The sequence below is a fragment of the Elephas maximus genome, chromosome 1, assembly GCF_024166365.1.
Source record: "Elephas maximus indicus isolate mEleMax1 chromosome 1, mEleMax1 primary haplotype, whole genome shotgun sequence".
NCBI classification, from domain to species: Eukaryota; Metazoa; Chordata; class Mammalia; order Proboscidea; family Elephantidae; genus Elephas; species Elephas maximus.
Genome location: NC_064819.1, coordinates 208669166 through 208688676, shown reverse-complemented (window position 1 = coordinate 208688676; position 19511 = coordinate 208669166). Strand labels below are relative to the sequence as shown.

General features: G+C 40.0%; 1 protein-coding gene across 9 annotated transcripts in view; it reads right to left on the bottom strand.

Moving 5' to 3' along the window:
- ECT2L (epithelial cell transforming 2 like) overlaps positions 1–19511 on the bottom strand; it is a 79173-nt gene that overhangs the window by 12331 nt on the left and 47331 nt on the right. For all 9 annotated transcript variants that reach the window (XM_049902164.1, XM_049902194.1, XM_049902246.1 and 6 more), the window contains 8 exons: positions 18513–18641; positions 12192–12284; positions 9783–9965; positions 7985–8088; positions 6013–6138; positions 3431–3517; positions 2852–3066; positions 1635–1782 (listed from right to left, as the gene is read on the bottom strand). In XM_049902164.1, coding sequence (XP_049758121.1) covers positions 1635–1782; positions 2852–3066; positions 3431–3517; positions 6013–6138; positions 7985–8088; positions 9783–9965; positions 12192–12284; positions 18513–18641 — 1085 coding nt within the window. The remainder of the gene's footprint in view (positions 1–1634; positions 1783–2851; positions 3067–3430; positions 3518–6012; positions 6139–7984; positions 8089–9782; positions 9966–12191; positions 12285–18512; positions 18642–19511) is intronic.

Sequence of the window (19511 nt, the reverse complement as noted above, 5' to 3'; positions counted from 1 at the left end):
ATGAAGTAGTATTGTTATTAAAAAGTAAAGATGTCACTTTGAGGACTACGGTATGCCTGAACCAACCAAAAAAAAAAAAAAAAAAAAAACCCGTTGCCTTCAAGTCGATTCTGACTCATGGCAACCCTACAGGACAGAGTAGAACTGCCCCATAGGGTGTCCAAGGAATGGCTAGTGGATTCAAACTGCCGACCTTTTGGTTAGCAGCTGAGCTCATGGTATTTTTTATCACCTCATTTGCATGCAAAAGCTGGACAATGAATAAGGAAGATCGAAGAAGAATTAATGCCTTCGAATTATGGTGCTGGCAAAGAATATTGACTATATCATGGAATGCTAGCAGAATGAACAAATTTTTTCTTGGAATAAATAAAGCCAGAACGCTCATTAGAAGCAAGGGTGGTGAGACTTCATCTCAGGTACTTGAACATGCTATCAGGAGGGACCAGTCTCTAGAGAAGGGCATCATGCTTGGTAAAGCAGAGGGTCAGAGAAAAAGAGGAAAACCTTCACCGAGAAGGATTGACACAGCATCTGCAACAATGGGCTCAAACACAATCATTGGCTTGTGAGGATGGTGCAGGACCGGGCAGTGTTTTGTCCTGTTGTACATAGGGTTGCTATGAGTCAGAACCAACTCAACGGCACCTACCAACAACAACATAAAAATTTTGGCTCCAGTTTGCAATGGAAATACAGGCAGCTCTTTAAGCACATATTTAAGGAGAAAGTTATTTGTTTCTGATATGTGATGCTTTAATGCTTGACCTCAAAGCCAATTCTATGAAATACCTTGTTCATGCAACTTTTATATAATCACGCTGCCCAGCAATGACTAACATCTCTGGGTGGGGTGGGTGGAGCACTACAAAGGGCAGGTGTCTGGGGTCAGGAATTGTCCAGAGGCCTCCCAGCCCCCAGGCCTTCCTTTCAAGGCCCCAGTACAGTCAGGTGGCCATAGCCGCAGTCACCTGGCCGAGTGCCCTACTGTGTCACAGGATACAAACTGAGGAGAGAAAGAGAGATCCCGTACAAATCAGAAGAGATCTCAACCAGGGCAGCAAGTGATGCAGGAAGGAGTTGAATATTCCTGCCCAGACTGAAAAATGACATAAGTCACAACAGAAAAGTGCTCACAATCTCCAGGGTTAACTCTTCAGGGAATGTAAGCCAAAGAAATTCCTTGTTGCATAGTGAGATGTCCGAAGTTGAATATTCTTATTCCAAGAAATACTTGGATTATTAATGCATTTTCCAGGTAAGAGACCTGAATTCATCAAGGTCACACAGGATCAGAGCTCACAATCTTGTTTCCATCCAACTGTTCAACATTTTCCTGTAGCTGAGCCACAGGGTGTCTGGGCAGACGAGAGCATGGCAGTTTGTATGAGGACTAGTTCAGTTCAACAAGTTCCTGGGCACTGCTCTGTGCCAAGTGCTGTGCTAGCCCCTAGTGTACAAAATGAAAGAAATCAAGGGTCCTGTCCTCAAAGAGCTCACAGTATTCGGAGGAGACCTGGAAGCTGAGAGTAGGGAAGAAGCTTTTCCTATTGACTCTAGTCTTTTGGATTGCACAGAAAACTTCTTTCAGGCTCAGAAGGTCTAGTGTCATGACAGGATGCCAACACATTTACCTTCTCAATAGTTTTCAGAACAACAGGGTAGTTGTTGAAGAAATTGGTGTATGTGTTCAACTGGCTTCCAAACTTTAGAAATATTTCCCCCACACAGTGAGCTGGGCCCCATTCCTGTAGTCTGTCTCTCAGGTTATCTAGAAACTGCCTGTAATATGAGAAAAGCAGGGCCATGAAATATTAGTAGTCATAACCCATAACCTTGAAAAATAAATGAGTTCTGTCAGCGCAGGCTCTTTCAGCCTCATTTAGGGCAGGACTTTTGTCAGGTACATTTGTCTTGGCACAGAGCGGTGAGATGTGACAGGAGAGGAGGAGCTGAGAAATGAGGAAGTAGGTTGACTGGGGTGGAATCGCAACTCTTCACCTTGATTCCTTGAGTTGAAGGAATAGGTGTGAGAATAGAACCCCAGCATACGGGCTGGCCTCAGTAGAACTGCCCAGCACGTCCCATTCCCACGTTCCCAAACAGGCAGCAGGTAAAGGTTTCTTGCAGTCCTCAGAGGACAGTGCTCAACTGATTTCAACAGCTAAATGCTATGACCCTCACTTGGCCCATTTCCCCTTTGGGTCTAAGATAATCACTTATTCAGCGATCACTAGCCTTGAAAGTGGGAAGAAGTCTATTTCAACCTCTTCATTTTGTAGTATTTGGGGCCCAGAGAGGATAAGGGGCTTGTTCCAAGTTGCCTACCTAGTTACTGGCAGAGAAATGCAACTTCAGTTTGCCTTACCTTACTACCAATGGGAATAATCACTTTTTTCTCTCTCATATTATAAACTCAAAATATATGCTGCTATTGACTCCCAGCCATGGGTTCTCTAAGTGAAGTCACCACGTGACTTAAACCCACTAAATTCTTCTGTTTCTTTCCAATTGCTCAACTAAACACTGCTGATTAAGAATGGCTCTATATGGGTCTCCTTCCCATTGCCTCTTGCAAGTACAACATATTGATTCCAGAATCCCCAAGCACTGAACTCCTCTTCTTTTACCATGGTTGTGAGTTTGGGAAAAGGTAAGCCCTTGAGAATCAGCACTACTGGTCTCAGCCTGGGGAATGATGTGGTGAGGATCCCCTCTCTTCTGTAAGAAGGTCAAGGTCCCCAAGAGGGGCAGAGAATGACTGAGCCTCCATGTACCATCTGAAACAACCATGTATGGGTTCCTTCTACTACATAATGAATATTTTTAAAAATACTTTTTGAGGGTTTACCTGTTGAGACTTAAAATCCGCAGAATATCAGAGAAAATGATCTGGATATTTGCAGCACTCAGAATTGCTCTGTTTGATGACAATGCTGCTTTCATTGGAGTTACATAAACATCTCTCACAATTTCCAGCATCTGCACATATTTCCTCTCACTCAGTAAGAGCTCCCTGACAACTCTGGTTCGCTTTTCTGCTGAGTCCATCTGGAGCTTTCTCTCCTATAAAAAAGCAATAAGAGCTCATAGGAAAAGCATAATGCCTTTCTAGGTTTACAGCCTCGAGAAGCCTGAAAGTTGAAGTAGGTAAAGAAATAGAAGTATCTAGTTAGGCAGTTACACTGAGATTCTCCTTTCTGGTTTGTGACATGCAGTGTTGAAGGGAACCTTGACACATGGACTCTAGAGGGCCACACTGATCATCGCTTGTCCCCAGCATCACCAAATAGCCCTTAACATCAGGCCAGGCTAAGCTACCTGAGGGAAACTTCCAAGGAAAAACCAGAACTGCCCATAATAAAGGCTGAAATGTCACTGTTGGGAGCAAAACAAATGAAAAATGTGTATCAGGTTATAATTGGCTTACCAGCTTGACTAGCACCTCAAAATTAAGATCGTTTTTTCTGAGACTTGACTTTGTGTCCTTAGAATTATCTTCTACATCATTTCCTTCCTAAGAAGTAAATAGAGACATGATTATTGGGAGGCAGGACTGTGTGTGTGCGGCAACCTGGGCTCTCCAAATGCCAGTGGTACTATGTCCAGAGAAAGGCTTCAAACATGGCAGGTTCAGTCATGGCTGAGGAAGTGAAACTGGAACAGACCCAAATTTTTCAAACTTGGTGAATTGGAATGATAAGCAGAATGGGAAAAATTACAAGAAAGCGCCACTAGAAACCTAATACCCTCCTAAGAAACAAGGGCAGCATACGCATTGCATAGCAACAAAATCTCTTGCCCATTGGATTTTGAGCAAAGTCTGAAACAGCAGTGCCCTACTGAGAAATGGTGGCCCACCTCTTTTCTTTGAATGTGTGTCACTCTCCACAGTCCTGTCAATAATCCAATCTCATGAATCAGGCTCCTGAAAGGGCTCACTATGCCTCTTCTGAGTCTTCCAGAACTTTGACTTGTAATTTTTCCTGTTCGGTTATTGTTTTGAATCAGCCAAATTGTAAAAATTCGGGTCTGTTTCAGTTTTGCTTTCTCTGCCATGACTGAACTGGTTCAAACCAGTCTGAAGCTGTGGTCCAGAGGATGTACTTAGTAGCTAGCTGCCTTCAGGCCTATCCATCAAACAAACAAAAAAAAAAAAACCAAACCCAGTGCCATCGAGTCGGTTGCGAATCATAGCGACCCTATCCATAGCATTCCCTAAAAAAAAAAAAAAAAAACAGTTGCCCACAAGTCAATTCCAACTTGTGGAGACAATGTTCCCTAGACACAGTAAACTAAGTAGTTGACAAATTTGATGCCGCTCTCTAAATTTCATGCTTAAAAAAATTAAAACCTTCAGCTTTCTTTGAATTACATTATACTTGAGAAGCTAAATCGAGGCTTCCATTTTCCCTGAGAAGCAGGGCAGTGAGGGTATCATTCAGCAGCTCCTCACAGGCTTGTGTGATCACACACATTCACTGGTAACAGGCGTCAGCCTCAGCTTTGCTTTGTCACTTGTCCCTTGAGCACAAGTAGGCTATGGTACTTTTAAGATGTCAGAGAAAAAGCTTATACTTTACAAAATCTGCCCCTTTTTTCACCCGATGAAAACGCATCCTACATAATCCACATACCTTTCTGCACCTGTCTCCACATTTAAATATGGCTTATTCTCTCTTTGATATGGTTTCCGTATCTATTAGCACATTTAAGAAAAAAATTGACCTGACCTGGCAGCCTGCATCATCACGGGGCCCACTCTAGTAATGAACAATGGCCCTATGTTTATGTCTAGAGACCATGATAAATGGTCACTACTGCTGCCCTTCCTGGTCAAAGATCATGCTACTGATGGTGACCCCTCAATGCCCAGAGGTGGAAGAATAAAATCCATTTGTAAGGTGGAAGAATAAAATCCATTTGTAACCAAGACTCCTTTTTCCTCAGGCTACTCAAGCAAAAATGAAACTTTATTTTGTAGCTGCAGCTGATCTTATGGCTGCCTAAAACCTTTGTATAAGAATCCCAGGTCCCCAAGCCACAGCCAGCCAGCTTATGAGTGTCACATGTCAGCCTGTCATAAATTTATGTTTATGGCTGGGGAAAAACTTACTTTGAATTTTGACAAAATCCAAAATTTCCATCTGTGTGGAACACTCTCGTTTTTAAATAAATAAGAGTGTTGATTATTTATAGTAAAGAAACAATCACTTCGAAGAGTCAGTGGTGACATCAATAGCTGTACAGGTAAGAAGTAGTGGTTGCAGAAATCACATAAAAATCAAACTCAGGCTATCTGGGCCAAGATTAAAGATACCCTAAACCAAGAACCAAATACATTGCCATGGAGTTGATTCTGACTCATAGAGACCCTATAGGATAGAGTAGAACTGCCCCATAGCATTTCCAAGGCTGTTTTTTTTTTCAGTCTTTAGGGAAGCCGACTGACACATCTTTCTCCTGTGGAGCAGCTGGTGGGTTCAAACCACTGATCTTTCAGCTAACAGCAGAGCATTTAACCACTGCGCCACCAGGGCTCCCCTAAGACACGAAATTGGTTTACAAATTGCAATCTCAACTAAGAAAAAAAGAACTATTTTAGTTTCACAAAAATGTGTCCTGGGCTACAAATGAAAAAAAAAAATCTTTTCAGGGTATTTTAGGCCTTAGCCAAATAAGTGGCAAGCAAGATGCAAATGCCCAGCTCTTCTCCCATAACCCAAACCATGTAACTGAAGTCAACATGGCTTGCAGCTCATGTTTATAAGTGGCTTAAGTAGAACATCCACTTTCCTGGGTAGTGTATTTCTGATAGGGATAAATGTTACTCATGTTATGAAAGTGCAAAATGCCCTTTTTTATAATTGTCCAGGTAAATGAAGTTCTTAGAAGAAACGGTAAGTTGGAAGCTTTCCAAGTAGAATCCTCATTGTTGTTTATGAATTCCTTAAGCACATGTGCCTGTCCGTACAGTGAAGCAATGGGGTAAAACTGTAGCAACAACCTTACCTTCAGGAGTAAACCAAATGTTGGCTTTGGGTCATATTCTGTCAAAGTAATGTTTCCTTCAAAATCGTTGCTCTTTTTACTACATTTCTTCAGCAGAAAAGATGACAAAAATTCCAGAGGTGTATCCTGAAAATTCACCCCCAAAAAGAATTCCTATTTAAAACATTCATTTGAAATACAGGTCATCAAATAAGGTCATTTGTTTGTTTGTTTGTTCTGTTTTGTTTTAGAGTTTTGGCTTTCGCTTTCTACCTAATTAATTTATATCCAGAAAACAAGTGGCTGTTATTTAATTAGATGTATAATACATAATATCCATTGCCATTGAGTTGATTCTGACTCATAGAGACTCTATAGGATAGAGTAGAACTGTCCCGTAGAGTTTCCAAGGCTGTAATCTTTAAGGAAGCAGATTTCCACATCTTTCTCCTGCAGAGCATCTGGTGGGTTCCAACCACCGATCTTTTGCTTAGCAGTCTAGTGCAGCGTGCACCACCAGCGCACCTCTCAATTAGAGGTGGGGTCAGTAAGTAGAACTACCTAGTTAGTCACCTATTCCAGTTGCCATATAGACTCTGGGTTCTCAACTCATAGACACAATATAGTTAGGATGCCAAGGTCTTGTGGAAGGGTCTCACAAGATATTCAGAGCCAAAGTGCCTCACACCAACCTCAGCCAAAGGAGGAAAGGGACAGGAAGAATCTAGTCTTTGTGTCTCATGGGAAAGAAGATGACCTGAAGGAAAGGCTACCCTGTGAGGCTCCTGAATTTAGTTCCCTCTCAGGTGGTAGGGTTGGGCACCATTAAAATTATACCATACAAGATTATTTTTAAATAATTAGATAACAATATATGTACACCAAACCTACACCAAACACGCTTAGTAATTCTTTGGTGTTTCAAGAGACACTGTGGGATCTTTCAAGGCCTCGGGCTTGTCCCTGTGAACATTCCTGATTATTTTATCAGCAAAGCTCTCCAGGGTCATTACTCATTGGACATTGGCTAGAGTACTGTGGAGCTGAGTCCCCTGACGGAGAAGACAAATCACAGCTAACGAGGACATCTTCTCAGACACCCCTGACTACAGCTCACCCTGGGACACGTCTGGTGATTACCCAGGAAGTCAAACTGAAACTGGCACAGATAGAAGAGAGAGAGAGGGCACACACACACCCAGACGATGTTAAATTCACCCACAAGGCATAATTAGAACACTGGAAGAGAAGGATTTGAGAATCTTTTCCTGGGAAACTGAGATCACCTAGAGCATCCTGTATGTTAATATAATCCCTGCTCCCAACTTCCCCAAAGCTGAGAGTGAGCTGCGATTTCATTTTCCTAGAAGCCTCGCTTTGTCTTTGCCAGGCTTCTGTAGACTGGCCTCTCTCTCCTCATGATTTTCTGATCTGTGGATTGACTTTTCTGGGGGAATGATCAAGACTTATTTCTGAATACATGTGTCTTCAAGCTTCCCCCACATCTGTCCACAACCAATACTGATTTGCTTATTTCTGTTCTTTTGTGTTCTCTTTTCCTTCCTCTCTCATCTTGGCCCCTTTGCCCTTCCTCTTTTTGTATCTAGCTTCACGCTTTCTCTGCCTTTGCCTCATAGTAATTGTTTTAACTGTTGAATAATATTTACATGAAATGTAAAGACACTAGCATATTTTTTAAAGAAATTACTTCTAAATAAAATTAAGCACAAGATTAAAAAAAAGTTCACAATGTAATCAACTTTAAATAATCTGGAAGATTTTCTATATGTTTATTTTGTATACCTAACACATCTTGGAGCCAAAATCTCTCAGTGGCTGGTTTTATAAACTGATGCAATTTCTCTGAGGAATTGTTCTCCCAAAGAGATAAACAAAACAAACAAAAAAAAAAAAATAAAAAATAAATGCAAACTCCAAAATTTATTTAAGTGTTGGGCTTTTTATTGTTTTCTTTCTTCTCAGAAACACTTACAGAATTTTCTTTTGACAGCTCCATCAATCCATCTGCCAGAGCTTGTGCAATTTCTTGGCTATTCAAGATGTTGATCGTACTCATCATGTCAAACATAAGCTGCCCTATAAACATAAGGCCACATACACTATAATTAATTAACATAAAAAATGTAATCGAGAAGAAAACAGCAAACAACTCAGCCCTCACAGTTGCTTTTTAGTGGATAAGAATGCAAAGGATAAGAATGAAAATTCTATTATGCCATGAAGATTATCTACTATGATAAAAAATAAAATAAAATGTACCCACCCTGGCAAAACTGGTTTAGAATGAAATCTATAAAAGTGGATAATAAGGAAAGAATCTGTGAAAAGGAGCCATATAGTTTTAAATTTTAGATTCTCAAACCCACCAAATATTCTTACACATTCCTCTTCATTTTTATGCTCAATTTACAAATATTTTAAATCCATGGGAAATAGCACACAAACCTACATACAGACATCTTTTAATTCTTTTATATTTCGAACAACATGCATTTATTTGAAAACAGTTTTCTTCCATTTGACTTCTCATTGCTTACATATATCATCGTGAAAATTACTTCTGTTTAAAAAGTTTATCTTTCCACCTTTTTCTCTAGTCCTTAATATCTGTGAAAGAACAAGGAGAAATGATTTCTCACCTGTAGAGACTCATAACTATTTTAAAATATTGGTTGAACACCTACTAAATGTGGTAGAGTGGGCAGCACATAAGAACAAGAAGACAAATCCCTGCTTTGGAGGCATTTATGTAAAAAAACAGACACGTTGACAGATTAAATATCTGCATGCATGCTAGTGTGTTACAGCTCTTGCATAGACAAGTAATTATGTAAATAGACATTAAATAAGGGTACAGGGCAGCATAAGAGAAGAAAGAAGTCAGGCTTAGATGTATAATGACTTGATGTATTCAGAGTTACAGTCAGGTGGGCAGGGTTAGGAAAAAATTGAATAGGTAGTTAAAGATGGAGGGAAGGTGCAAATGGTTTGAGCTCGCTGACAGAAAGGTTGGTGGTTCGAACCCATTGAGTGGCGCCACAAAAAAAAAGCCTTAGCAATCTGCTTCTGTAAAGATTACACAGCCAAGAAAACCCTGTAGAGTTCAGGTCTCTCTGTAACACATGGGGTCACCATGAGTCAAAACCAACTTGACAGCAATGGGTTTGGTCTTTGTCGTTGTTGTTAAAATATCTTATTTCAAAGAATGGACTGATTTAGGTGAAGACTCAAAGTTGAGACAGGGAATAGTTTACAAATGGCTCTATTGTGATCATTTGATCATGGGTATAGAGTATGAATGAGGAAATAAATTCAGTAATGTCCAGTAGGCTCAGCAAAGGACCATGGAGCCCAACAACAAATTATATATTTAAGATAGAGAATAAATATGTGGGGTAGAACCATTTAAGTAATGGGTGCTGCGGGGTGTTTCGTAGAAACTTCTATAGCAAACTAGTAGGAAAAGAACAAGGCTCTGTAGCTCAGCAAACACTTAGTGCTTTTTGTCTATGTAAATAATTGACTGTCATAGGAATTAATAAAATGGTAAAATTTTAAAACAGGAACTGGCTTCAGCATTTTGAACCTGAATATATTTGGTCTTTGTGGATATTCGTTACATTTAATGAAGATAAGAAAAAGGGAATAGAGGTTTACTGAAGATGTTTAAGAACTAAAGCTTCCTTGGATCATTCCCAAACTTAGATTTATGCTGGATATGAAAAAAAACTTGGCAATTAACCTTTAACAGAAGTAGCAAGAGCTCTTACCTATTACCCTTCCGCTGATGTTCTTCTTCAACTCCTTAGAGAAAGGACTGAACTGTCTCCTTACTGATTTCAAGGTGTCTTCCAGGAAGTCCATGAGGCTGGACCAGGTCTGCAGCTTGGATTCAATGAAGTAGATGGAAGGAGGAGCCTTTTCCCACTGTTGTCCCAGCCAATCACTAAGAACTGACATTATTTTCTCCTTTTATTATTGTAGACTTGTGCTCACATGAAAGACTTCTACTTCTTGTTTAAAGTACAACAAAAACTTAGTTATATTTATATCAGGTTTATTATCCTTTCTCATTGGAAATCTAAGATAAACACCCATAGTCTGCCTTCAAAGGTGAAATTAAAAACTCAAAAATGACACAATGAAGAATTTCAAATGCCTACCTGATAGACAAGATTTGACATATATTTCAAACCAAAAATTAAACAGCTGCTGGATCGTGCACTGGGAAGCAGAGTAGTCTTACTTAGGTAAGACTATACTGTTTCATCTTTACATTCAAACAACGAAAGTACAAGAAAATTCCACTCTGCCTGGTTTCCCCATCATGCAACCCAAAGTCATCCCTGTTGTAGCCAGCCCTGTGTCTTCTTATATTATGTCTGTCAAGCTGCTATCTCCCTCTACAAATATCTCTACATGACTATAGAAGATGCTGAAGTAAAAGTCTCTCTTTGAAAATCAATTCATCTGAGTGATACAGTGACATCCTGAATGGATCCCCCCGACCATTACTGATACGTATGTAAAAAGCTTTATCACATTGTCTTCTATAAGAAGAATGAGAAGAAGAGTAGGATGAACAGGAAGTAGGGGAAGCAGACGAGGAGAAGAAAACCTGTTCCATATTGCAAGTAACAGTGCCTGTGTCCTGCTGTGCTCTGCTAGGCTGCCTCCTTTCCCCAGGTGGCCAAATATGCAATCTTTTGGTGCTGTTGTTTTATTAACTAAGGCTGTCCAGGGCCATTGCACTTTGGATATTGCTTACAGCACTGTGGAGCTGAGTCTTCCATTTGAGAAGACAAACCACAGCCAACAATGGCAACTTCTCAGACTCCCCTTACTACAGCTTCTCTTTGTAGCTGCAACCCCTCCCTCCAAACCAAACCATACTGATTATATTTTACTAGCAAAAGGTTTTCTTTGTACTTCTTATTTCTCTAGATCAGCAACTATACATTTTTGCTTAACTATTAAAGACAATGTTTTCAATAGGTTTTTTGTAAATGATGATTTGAGGTAAGCATTTGCAATAAATGATCCCTTCTAAGCAAATGACTGAGCGACATGAGATCATGTAGTTTGGGAAGTGATAGCATTCTGTTAGAGGAGAAATGAAAGACAGTAATTGATACGCGACCAGTATTATTAACTGTTATGGGATGAATTGTGTCCCCCCAAAATATGTGTTGTAAATCCTAACCCTTGTACCTGTGGATGTAATCCCATTTGGGAATAGAGTTTTCCACATTATGTTAATGATGTCATACCTGCGCAGGGTATATCTTAAACCAATCCCTTTTTTTTTTTTTCTATTTCAGTGAGAATATACACAGTCATACACTATTTCAACAATTTCTACATGTACAACTCAGTGACATTGATTACATTCTTCAAATTGTACAACCATTCTCTCCATCCTTCTCCGAACTGTTCTACCACCATTGACTTAAAGTCACTGCACCCTAAGCCTCTCATCTAATCTTTCTAGTTGTTGTTGCCAATGGGATCTCACATAGATAATGTTTTAAAAGTGTACAATGTTCAAGGCAGATATAATTTACTTATTGAGATAAACTTTTTTTTAGTTCAAAGACTTCTGGGGATAGTTTTGTTTTAAAATTTAACGTTTAAAGTTTAAGCATTATCTCAGGGCAATAGTTCTGGGGGTACATGCAGCCTTAATGACTTCAGAAAGTTTGGATTCCATTGAGGGAATTTGAAATTCTGTACTGCATTCTTCCCCCTTTTGATTGGGATTCTTCTACAGAATCTTTGATTAAAACAATCAGTAATTTAAGCAAATCAGTTTCGCATATAAAAGAGCAGATTAGTCACAGAAGACAGCAGACACACAGGGGGAAGACCACCATTATCTGGAGATGATGGCAGCAGACCAGTCTACAAGCCCAGAAACTCAAAGGGTGGCTGGCTAGAGAAGCTGAGACAAGGACTTTCCCCCAGAAAGGACACAGAGAGCCTTTCCCTAGAGTCAGCACCCAGAATGCAGGCTTCTAGGCTCCTAAACTATAAGAAGATAAACTTCTGTTTGAAAAGCCACCCGCTTGTGGTATTTCTGTTGCAGCAACACTAAGAAACTAAGACTTTTTTTTTTTTTTAATTGATCCTGGGTTGGTATATGCTATTGGGCATGGTAATCAACTCCCATATACACTTACTGTGTTGGTAGGAGCCAGTTGCAATCCCCGTAGGGGCAGTAAACAACGTGCCAGTTAGTTGAGACAGCTGAGAAAGAACTTCTACTCCTGCTTCTGCACAGTCAGAAAGAATTTCATTAGTTTACTCACAGGTTTTGTCATAAAACAGTTAAATATTACTTGGGAAGATCAGTAAGCTGGCCAAGAAAGGCCAATAACAGTTCTCTTCTTCAATTCAAATCCCTCCATGGAGTAGTCCAGAAAGAGTTCACAGTTTACCCTTAAATGCTGAAACCCAGACAATTTATGAAGCCTAAACAACAGGGTGGGGAGAGAGAGAGTAGGAATTTGACTTGGTGCTTGTTTTCAAATTTTGACCACTCAGCCCAAAGTAAGAGGAAAATCTGCATATATTTTCTAAAATAGTCTTAATCAAAGGAGAAGTCTTATCCTGAGAAGAGAAATTTAAAACTGCTAAATCAAAAATGAAATACAATGGTCAAAATTCAGTGTGGCATTAATTTCACTCATTCTTCAATGACATAGCAGAATTATTTGGAACGGAACTGATATAAAGGGTAAAACTGGGGAAAAAAAAAACATTATTGAGTCGATTATGACTCATAGTGACCCTATAGGACAGAGTAGAACTGCCCCATAGGTTTTCCAAGGAAATTTTAATTCTTTGTGATCTAAGAGTAAATAATTACTCCGAACTCTCTCAATTGCTACTTAGAACAAGAGGGCAGTAACCTAAAAGGTGAGAAATCTCTCACTTACTAGTGTCTAATGTTTTCGGGGGTTTCCCTTGTCACGTTTAAAGTGCATGCCTCTTTGTTCTCAGAAAAGTTTTTATATCTTCATTCCACAGAACCCTCTCCCACCCTTACAAATAGTAAAAGGGACCCTGGACTCAGAGTTAGAAGGCCTGGATTATAGTCTGGTTTATAGACTGTAGGGCTTCTCTGGGCCTCAGCTATCTCATTTGTAAAATAATAATTAAGAAAAAAAAAAACATTTCTGTTGAGTTGATTCCAACTCATGGTGACCCCATGAGTGTCAGAGAGAACAGTGCTCCATAGAGTTTTCAATGGCAGATGTTTCAGAAGTAGATTGTCAGGCCTTTCTTCCAAGGTGCCTCTGGGTGGATTCAAACCACCAACCTTCAGGTTAGTAGCTGAGTGCTTAACTGTTTGTGCAACCCAATCAAATCTGCATTCTCTCTTGTAAGGTGTTTATGACTCTTGTTTACAAAACTTTTTAGATGAGTATAACATTGGATATCTTATCAGGAGGGACCAGTCCCTGGAGAAGGACATCATGCTTGGCAAAGGAGAGGGTTAGTGAAAGAGAAGAAGACTCTCAGTGAGAGGGACTGACACAGAGGCTGCAGTGATGGGCTCAAGCATAACAAGGACTGTGAGGATGAAGCAGGACTGGACAGTGTTTCATTCTGTTGTACGTGAGGTTCCTATGAGTTGGAACCGACTTGACGGCACCCGACGACAACAATATAACACTTAAGATACTTTCAGTTCTAAGTTACAGAATACCAGCTTTAAACTGAATTAAACAATCAAATAAATATATATCAATTAATCTCAAAAAATAGAGATGGGGCAGGCTCAAGGTGAGTTGATTTGGTGGCTTAGCATTGTCAACCTAAGTTCTTTCCTTCTCTCTGCTCTGCCATTTACAGCGTTGCTCCCATACCAATCAGCTCCTGTGTTTCCTGACTTTAAAAATAATACTCTCTGAGACTGAGTCCAGCACAGCTAGATGGTGACCAGCTACCACCACCAACCGTTCTGACAGGGATCACATTAGAGGGTCCTGGATAGGCTGAAGAAAAATATAGAACAAAATTCTAACTCACACACATACACAAAAAAAAGATCAGACTTCCTGGTCTAACAGAGACTACAGAAACCCCAAGAGTACAGCCCCCAGACATCCTTACAGCTCAGTAATGAAGTCATTCCTGAGGTTCACCCTTCAGCCAAAGATTAGGCAGGCCCATAAAATAAAACAAGAGTAAATAGGCACACACCAGCCCAGGGGCAAGGGAAAGCAAGAGGGAACAGGAAAGCTGGCTATAGGGAACCCAAGGTCAAGAAGGGGAGAGTGTTGACATGTTTTGGGGTTAGTTACCAATGTCACAAAACAATGTGTATTAATTGTTTAATGAGAAATTAGTTTGCTCTGGAAACCTTCATCTAAACAAAATTAAAATACAAAACAAAATTAAAAATAACAATAATGCCCCACCCAAAAAAAGATGAGTCAGGTTTTTAGCTTACGCAGTAACCAGGTAAATGAAGGTATTTTTACCAAGGAATCCTGGGGAAGGGGTAGGTTTGGTGCTGGGGAGGCAATCAAGAGTTTGTTTTAGGTGTGTTAACTTTGAGATGCCTATTAAGCATGCAAATTAAACATCATGTGAAGATGTCAAGTGGGAGTTAGATATAAAAATCTGGAGTGTAGGGATTTCAGGGCTGGAAATATAAATTTGGGAATCTTCTCTGTATGGGTTAAATTTAGAGTCATGGAACTAGATGAGACTGCCCAGAAGACTGTAGTTACAGAAAAGGGGAGCCCAGGATCAAGCCCTGGGATATACTGAAGGGTCTTACAGCAGAGGAGGAGCCAGCAAAGGAAATTGAGAAGAAGACGCCACTGAGAGAGGAGGAAAACACAGAGCATGTGGTACTGGGGAAGCCAAGAGAAGGAGTGTTTCCAGGAGGAGTGTCATCCCTGTCAAATGCCACTGCAAGGTCAAAGTAAGGTGAGCATGGAGAAGGGACCGCTGGATTTGGGCATGTAGAAGTGGCTACGGTCTTGCCAAAAAGCAGTTTCCATAGTGATAAAGAGACAGCTTGGAGGAGCTTAAGAAGGTAAGGAAGTTGGAGGTGGTCAGTATAGACCTTGCTTCACAGTGTGGCCCCAGACTCAGCAACATCAGAATCACCTGGGAACTTGACAGAACTGCAAACTCTCCAGCCTCACCCCAGACCTACTGGGGCCAACAGGTCATTTGACAAACATTCCAGGTGATTCAAATATACCCTAAAGTTTGAGAATCAATGATGTGGTCAACTTAAAAAAGAATGAGGGAAAGCTTTGTTTTTGTTTTTAGACAGAAGAGACTACAGGCGTTTCTCATTTGATAGGAATGAACGAGACCTACTGAATCAGAAACTCTGGGGGGGAGCCCAGCAAGGTGTACTTTCAGAGGCTCTCCAGGTGATTGAAATACACACTAATGTTTGAGAACCACTGTTAGGGTCAACTCAGGAAGGGGTGAGGGTAAGTTAGGTTTTTTGTTATTGTTTGTTTGTTCTGTTTTTTAACCCTTTCAAGACCCTATTATTTTCTGTTTTGAATTTTTTGGTGATACCATGTGTTTTCATTAATGGAAGCTTGCTGAGCCATTGAATGTGTTTAAATTTTTGGTTGGTAAATATGAGGATTTTGAGAGATACTTTGTGGAAATATGTGGGTACCACAAAACTCTTGGGGTTCTCTGGAGTCATGATTGGTGGGCACTTGTCTGGTCCACCAGTCATGGGTGGCAGGATTAATTGTGGGATGCCTTCCATTTGGTTACATTGGGCACCTCTGGTTTTCCAAATATCAAACATGCACACACACACACAACTAACCCACCAGGGCTCCTGAACCATCATACAGGAAACCATAAATATACTTACAAGGCTTATCTATCTGTACAAAAGTGATAAAAATTTTTACCCAATCACACTTCCTGGATCCATTGCCTCATATTTAAGCCTCATAGCCCATGTTCTGACGAATGTTTATTTTGTTTTTCACCATTACAGAAGCCCCCACTGGAGGACAATAAACACTTTTAGCGGGAAAAAATAGGGTCCCAAGAAACCTGAGAGGTGGAAAAAGTGCACAGGCAAGCACATATATCCCACAGTTAAAAACGGGATTCCTGATTTGATAGGAACGTGCCAATAAAAAAGAGAACTGAGGCTGCAGGAGAGCATCTGAGTGTAGGAGTAAAGCCCTTGAGAAGGTGAAAGAAAATGGGATACAGATTCCAAGTGGAATGGAGGATCTTCCATATGAACAAGGGTGTTTTTTCCCATCATAACAGAAGGAAGACATAGAATGAAGGTGGTGGATTTGGTGGTGAAAGAAAAATTAGCGAGTTCCCATATGCTTCAGTTTTCTCAGGGAAGGGAAGTAAAAGGTGAGGTCAAAAGCTGAAAGAGAGGGTTATTGAAAGATTGAGTAAAGAAGAGAAGGTGTGAAATAGTCATCTGAAAGAGTGAGAAAGTGAATTTATAAAGGCAATGCAGTAGGATGGCTTGTCAGTATTGCAATTCCACTTGATATTTATGACATCTAAGTTAGGCTGATCAGGACAGTTGTATTCCTTTTCCGACAGCCTTTCTCTGCATCAGTGCAGGCAGCCATCATGTATGCTGATATCTGTGCTCTAACCAGCATTGGGATTTAGTCAGAGAAAGAGAGACAAGGATGTTAAGATTCTTAGCAAGAGAGTGATTATAATGATGGGCCATTAAATCCAAGTTTGACAAGGATGGAACCAGGGATGATAATAGAGTGAAAAATTGAGAGTATGTGAATTGATGGTCCTCAGGCAAAGAATTGCAAGAGAAGGAATATTTGAGTAAATTAACTAACTGGTTTGGAAGTGGTTCTCAGAGAGACAAAGCTTGATATCAAGGCTTCAGAGGGGATAAAGCTACTGGGGATAAACTCAAGCTCAGAGCAATGCCTGAGGATGGATTAAGAGATTTTGAATTGAGAAGCCAGAATCTTTGATGGTCCATGCAGGTGGATATTACATTTGATGAGAATTTCAGGAATGGCTTTACAGCCCAGAATGATGGTAAGAAATCTATTGTTTGGGTGCCATTATGCCTCCAAATCCACTGTTCTTTTCTGCTCTCTGCCCTTATTCTCTCTGCTTTCGATACTTCATGTTCTCATAACCTCTTTTTATTCTGCCCCACTTAAAAAACCTGCTTTGCTCTCAGTATAAAATACTAGTTTATTAGAGAAAATAGAAACACAACAGAAGAAATAAAATTTAAAAAAACATAACTGTCCAACTACTGTTAATACCTTGGTACGTATCTTCCCAAACTCTTTTCTACACATATTCCACCACCCTTGGCACCCCACACATACACAGATTTTAAACAATGGGACCACAACTCCCATACTCTTTGTAACCCACTCTTTTAAAACTAATTTTACAAATAGAAAATTTGAAAATACATCTAGAGATAGATACTGTTAATATTTTAGTATATATTTTCCTATGCATATTTTACATAGCTGACATTATATAATTTTAATAACTTCGTAAAATTTTACCAAAGTATTTTACCAAATACTTTGTATTTCATTTTCTTTTAAACTCCCTTTCATCCTTTTGTTTTGTTCTTTTCACTGGTTGAAGCCCACCAGGGGTATAAACTCTGTATTTATTGAATAGTCTGTGAAATATGAGGATTAGGAAGGAATAGAAAACAGTTCCCTAAGGAATAGGTAATAAGAAATAGTTTGAGAAAATTTAATTTCCTACTCCCTCGCCCCTCCTCTAAAGACATAGTCCATGAATGCAGAGCTTTAATTTAAGAGACGTCCAGAAAGTGAATTTGATTGAATGTTTCTGGAGTTTTCCTTCAAGGGATTGAAATCAGCTTTGCATTACAGGGGATGACTCTAGACGGGCAAGTACATGAAGTTATATCAGTAACCTCAGTGATCTTAACCAAACTCATTTTACAAAGCACTTTACTTATTTTAATATTAAAATATTTATATTATTAATATTCTTAAATATTAATGCTATTTTGATAATTCACAAGTCCTGTAAGGCAAGGTAAAGTACGCTTATCCTAATTTTCAGATGAGAAAACAGAGGTCCACAAACTTGCCACAGCTAAAAAGTGGCATGGGTGAGATTCTAGTCCAGGACCTCAAACCAGGCTCACAGAGGCAGGGGCCATTTTCTCAGACTCACTACAGTTCCTGTCATGTCCAGTCACCTTTCTCTGTATTCAGGGGGCTGAGTCTACTGTGATTTCCAGAATAAATAGAAATAATACTGCTGGCTATTGCCATTAATGACTATATCTGCAAGGGCAGGTTACTCTGACCACTAACCCTGGTCCTCCTAGTCCCCCAGATCCCTGGGTCTGTGAGGTATAGACAGAGAAAGGAATGAAGAGTAAAATGTGACTGAGTCATTTGATCTGAGGGCATTTCACAAATTCACACAGTATAATCAGAAAGTGAGTAGGGTCACTATTTTTCTATAGTTTATTCAAAACTGACCTGAAGCTGCAAGAGGTACAAAGAGGTCCACATGACCCCCTTCTTCTTCGGTGGCCACATAGCTTCCTAATTTTTCCCAGAAGTCTCTCACTTCAGGTCGCAGTAAATTTTTAATACCAATTTTATAGCCTGAGGAAAAAAATCAAAATGTTATATTAGTGTGTAACAATATCATTAACAAAAAACTCTTGGCAGTTAGGGAAAACTTGACCACAAATTCGAGAAGCCAATATCTGCTTTTAAGTGTGGTACCAAGATGGGTAGGACACTTCTTCTTCAATGCTGCACATGGTAGGGCTACCAAGGTAGCACTGGACACCACAGTGACCATAATCTCCTTCACACTCCAGATTAGTTGGACACTTAGGTTTAGATAATTATATCTCTGAAGGAAAGGAGCTTGGTGATGCGCTAGTTAAGGGCTCAGCTGCTAACCAAAAAGTCAGCAGTTTGAACCCACCAGTCTCTCCACAGGAGAAGGATGTGGCAGTCTGCTTCCGTAAAGGTTACAGCCTTGGTGATCCTATCGGGCAGTTCTACTCTGTCCTATAGGGTCGCTATAGGGTCAGTATGAGTCAAAATTAACCCCACAGCAATGGGTTTCTCTCTGAAGGGAAGAATCACATGGTTCACGCCAGCCAAAATGGTGATGTCCTGGGGATTACTGGAAAGAAAGCTGAATAAAGGAAGATTTTACATTGCCTTCCAGACAATTTTCTTTCTCACTCCAGAAAGTTGTTTCCAATTGGCATTCTTCAGGAAATAAGATTTTTCAATAGCCATTTGGCACTTCTATTTCTGATCTAAATCCAAAAAAAAGGAAATAAATCTGAAGAGATTAGGCCATCCAAACATAATCGTTAGAGTAGCAAAGTCATCAGCATAAAAATGCCCACTAAAAGGCCTTGGATAGACTATTATGTTCCTAGCTCCCAGTCAGGAACTGGGGAAAGGGAACGTTTTCTCAGAATTACATTACAGATTCGTAAACACACACAC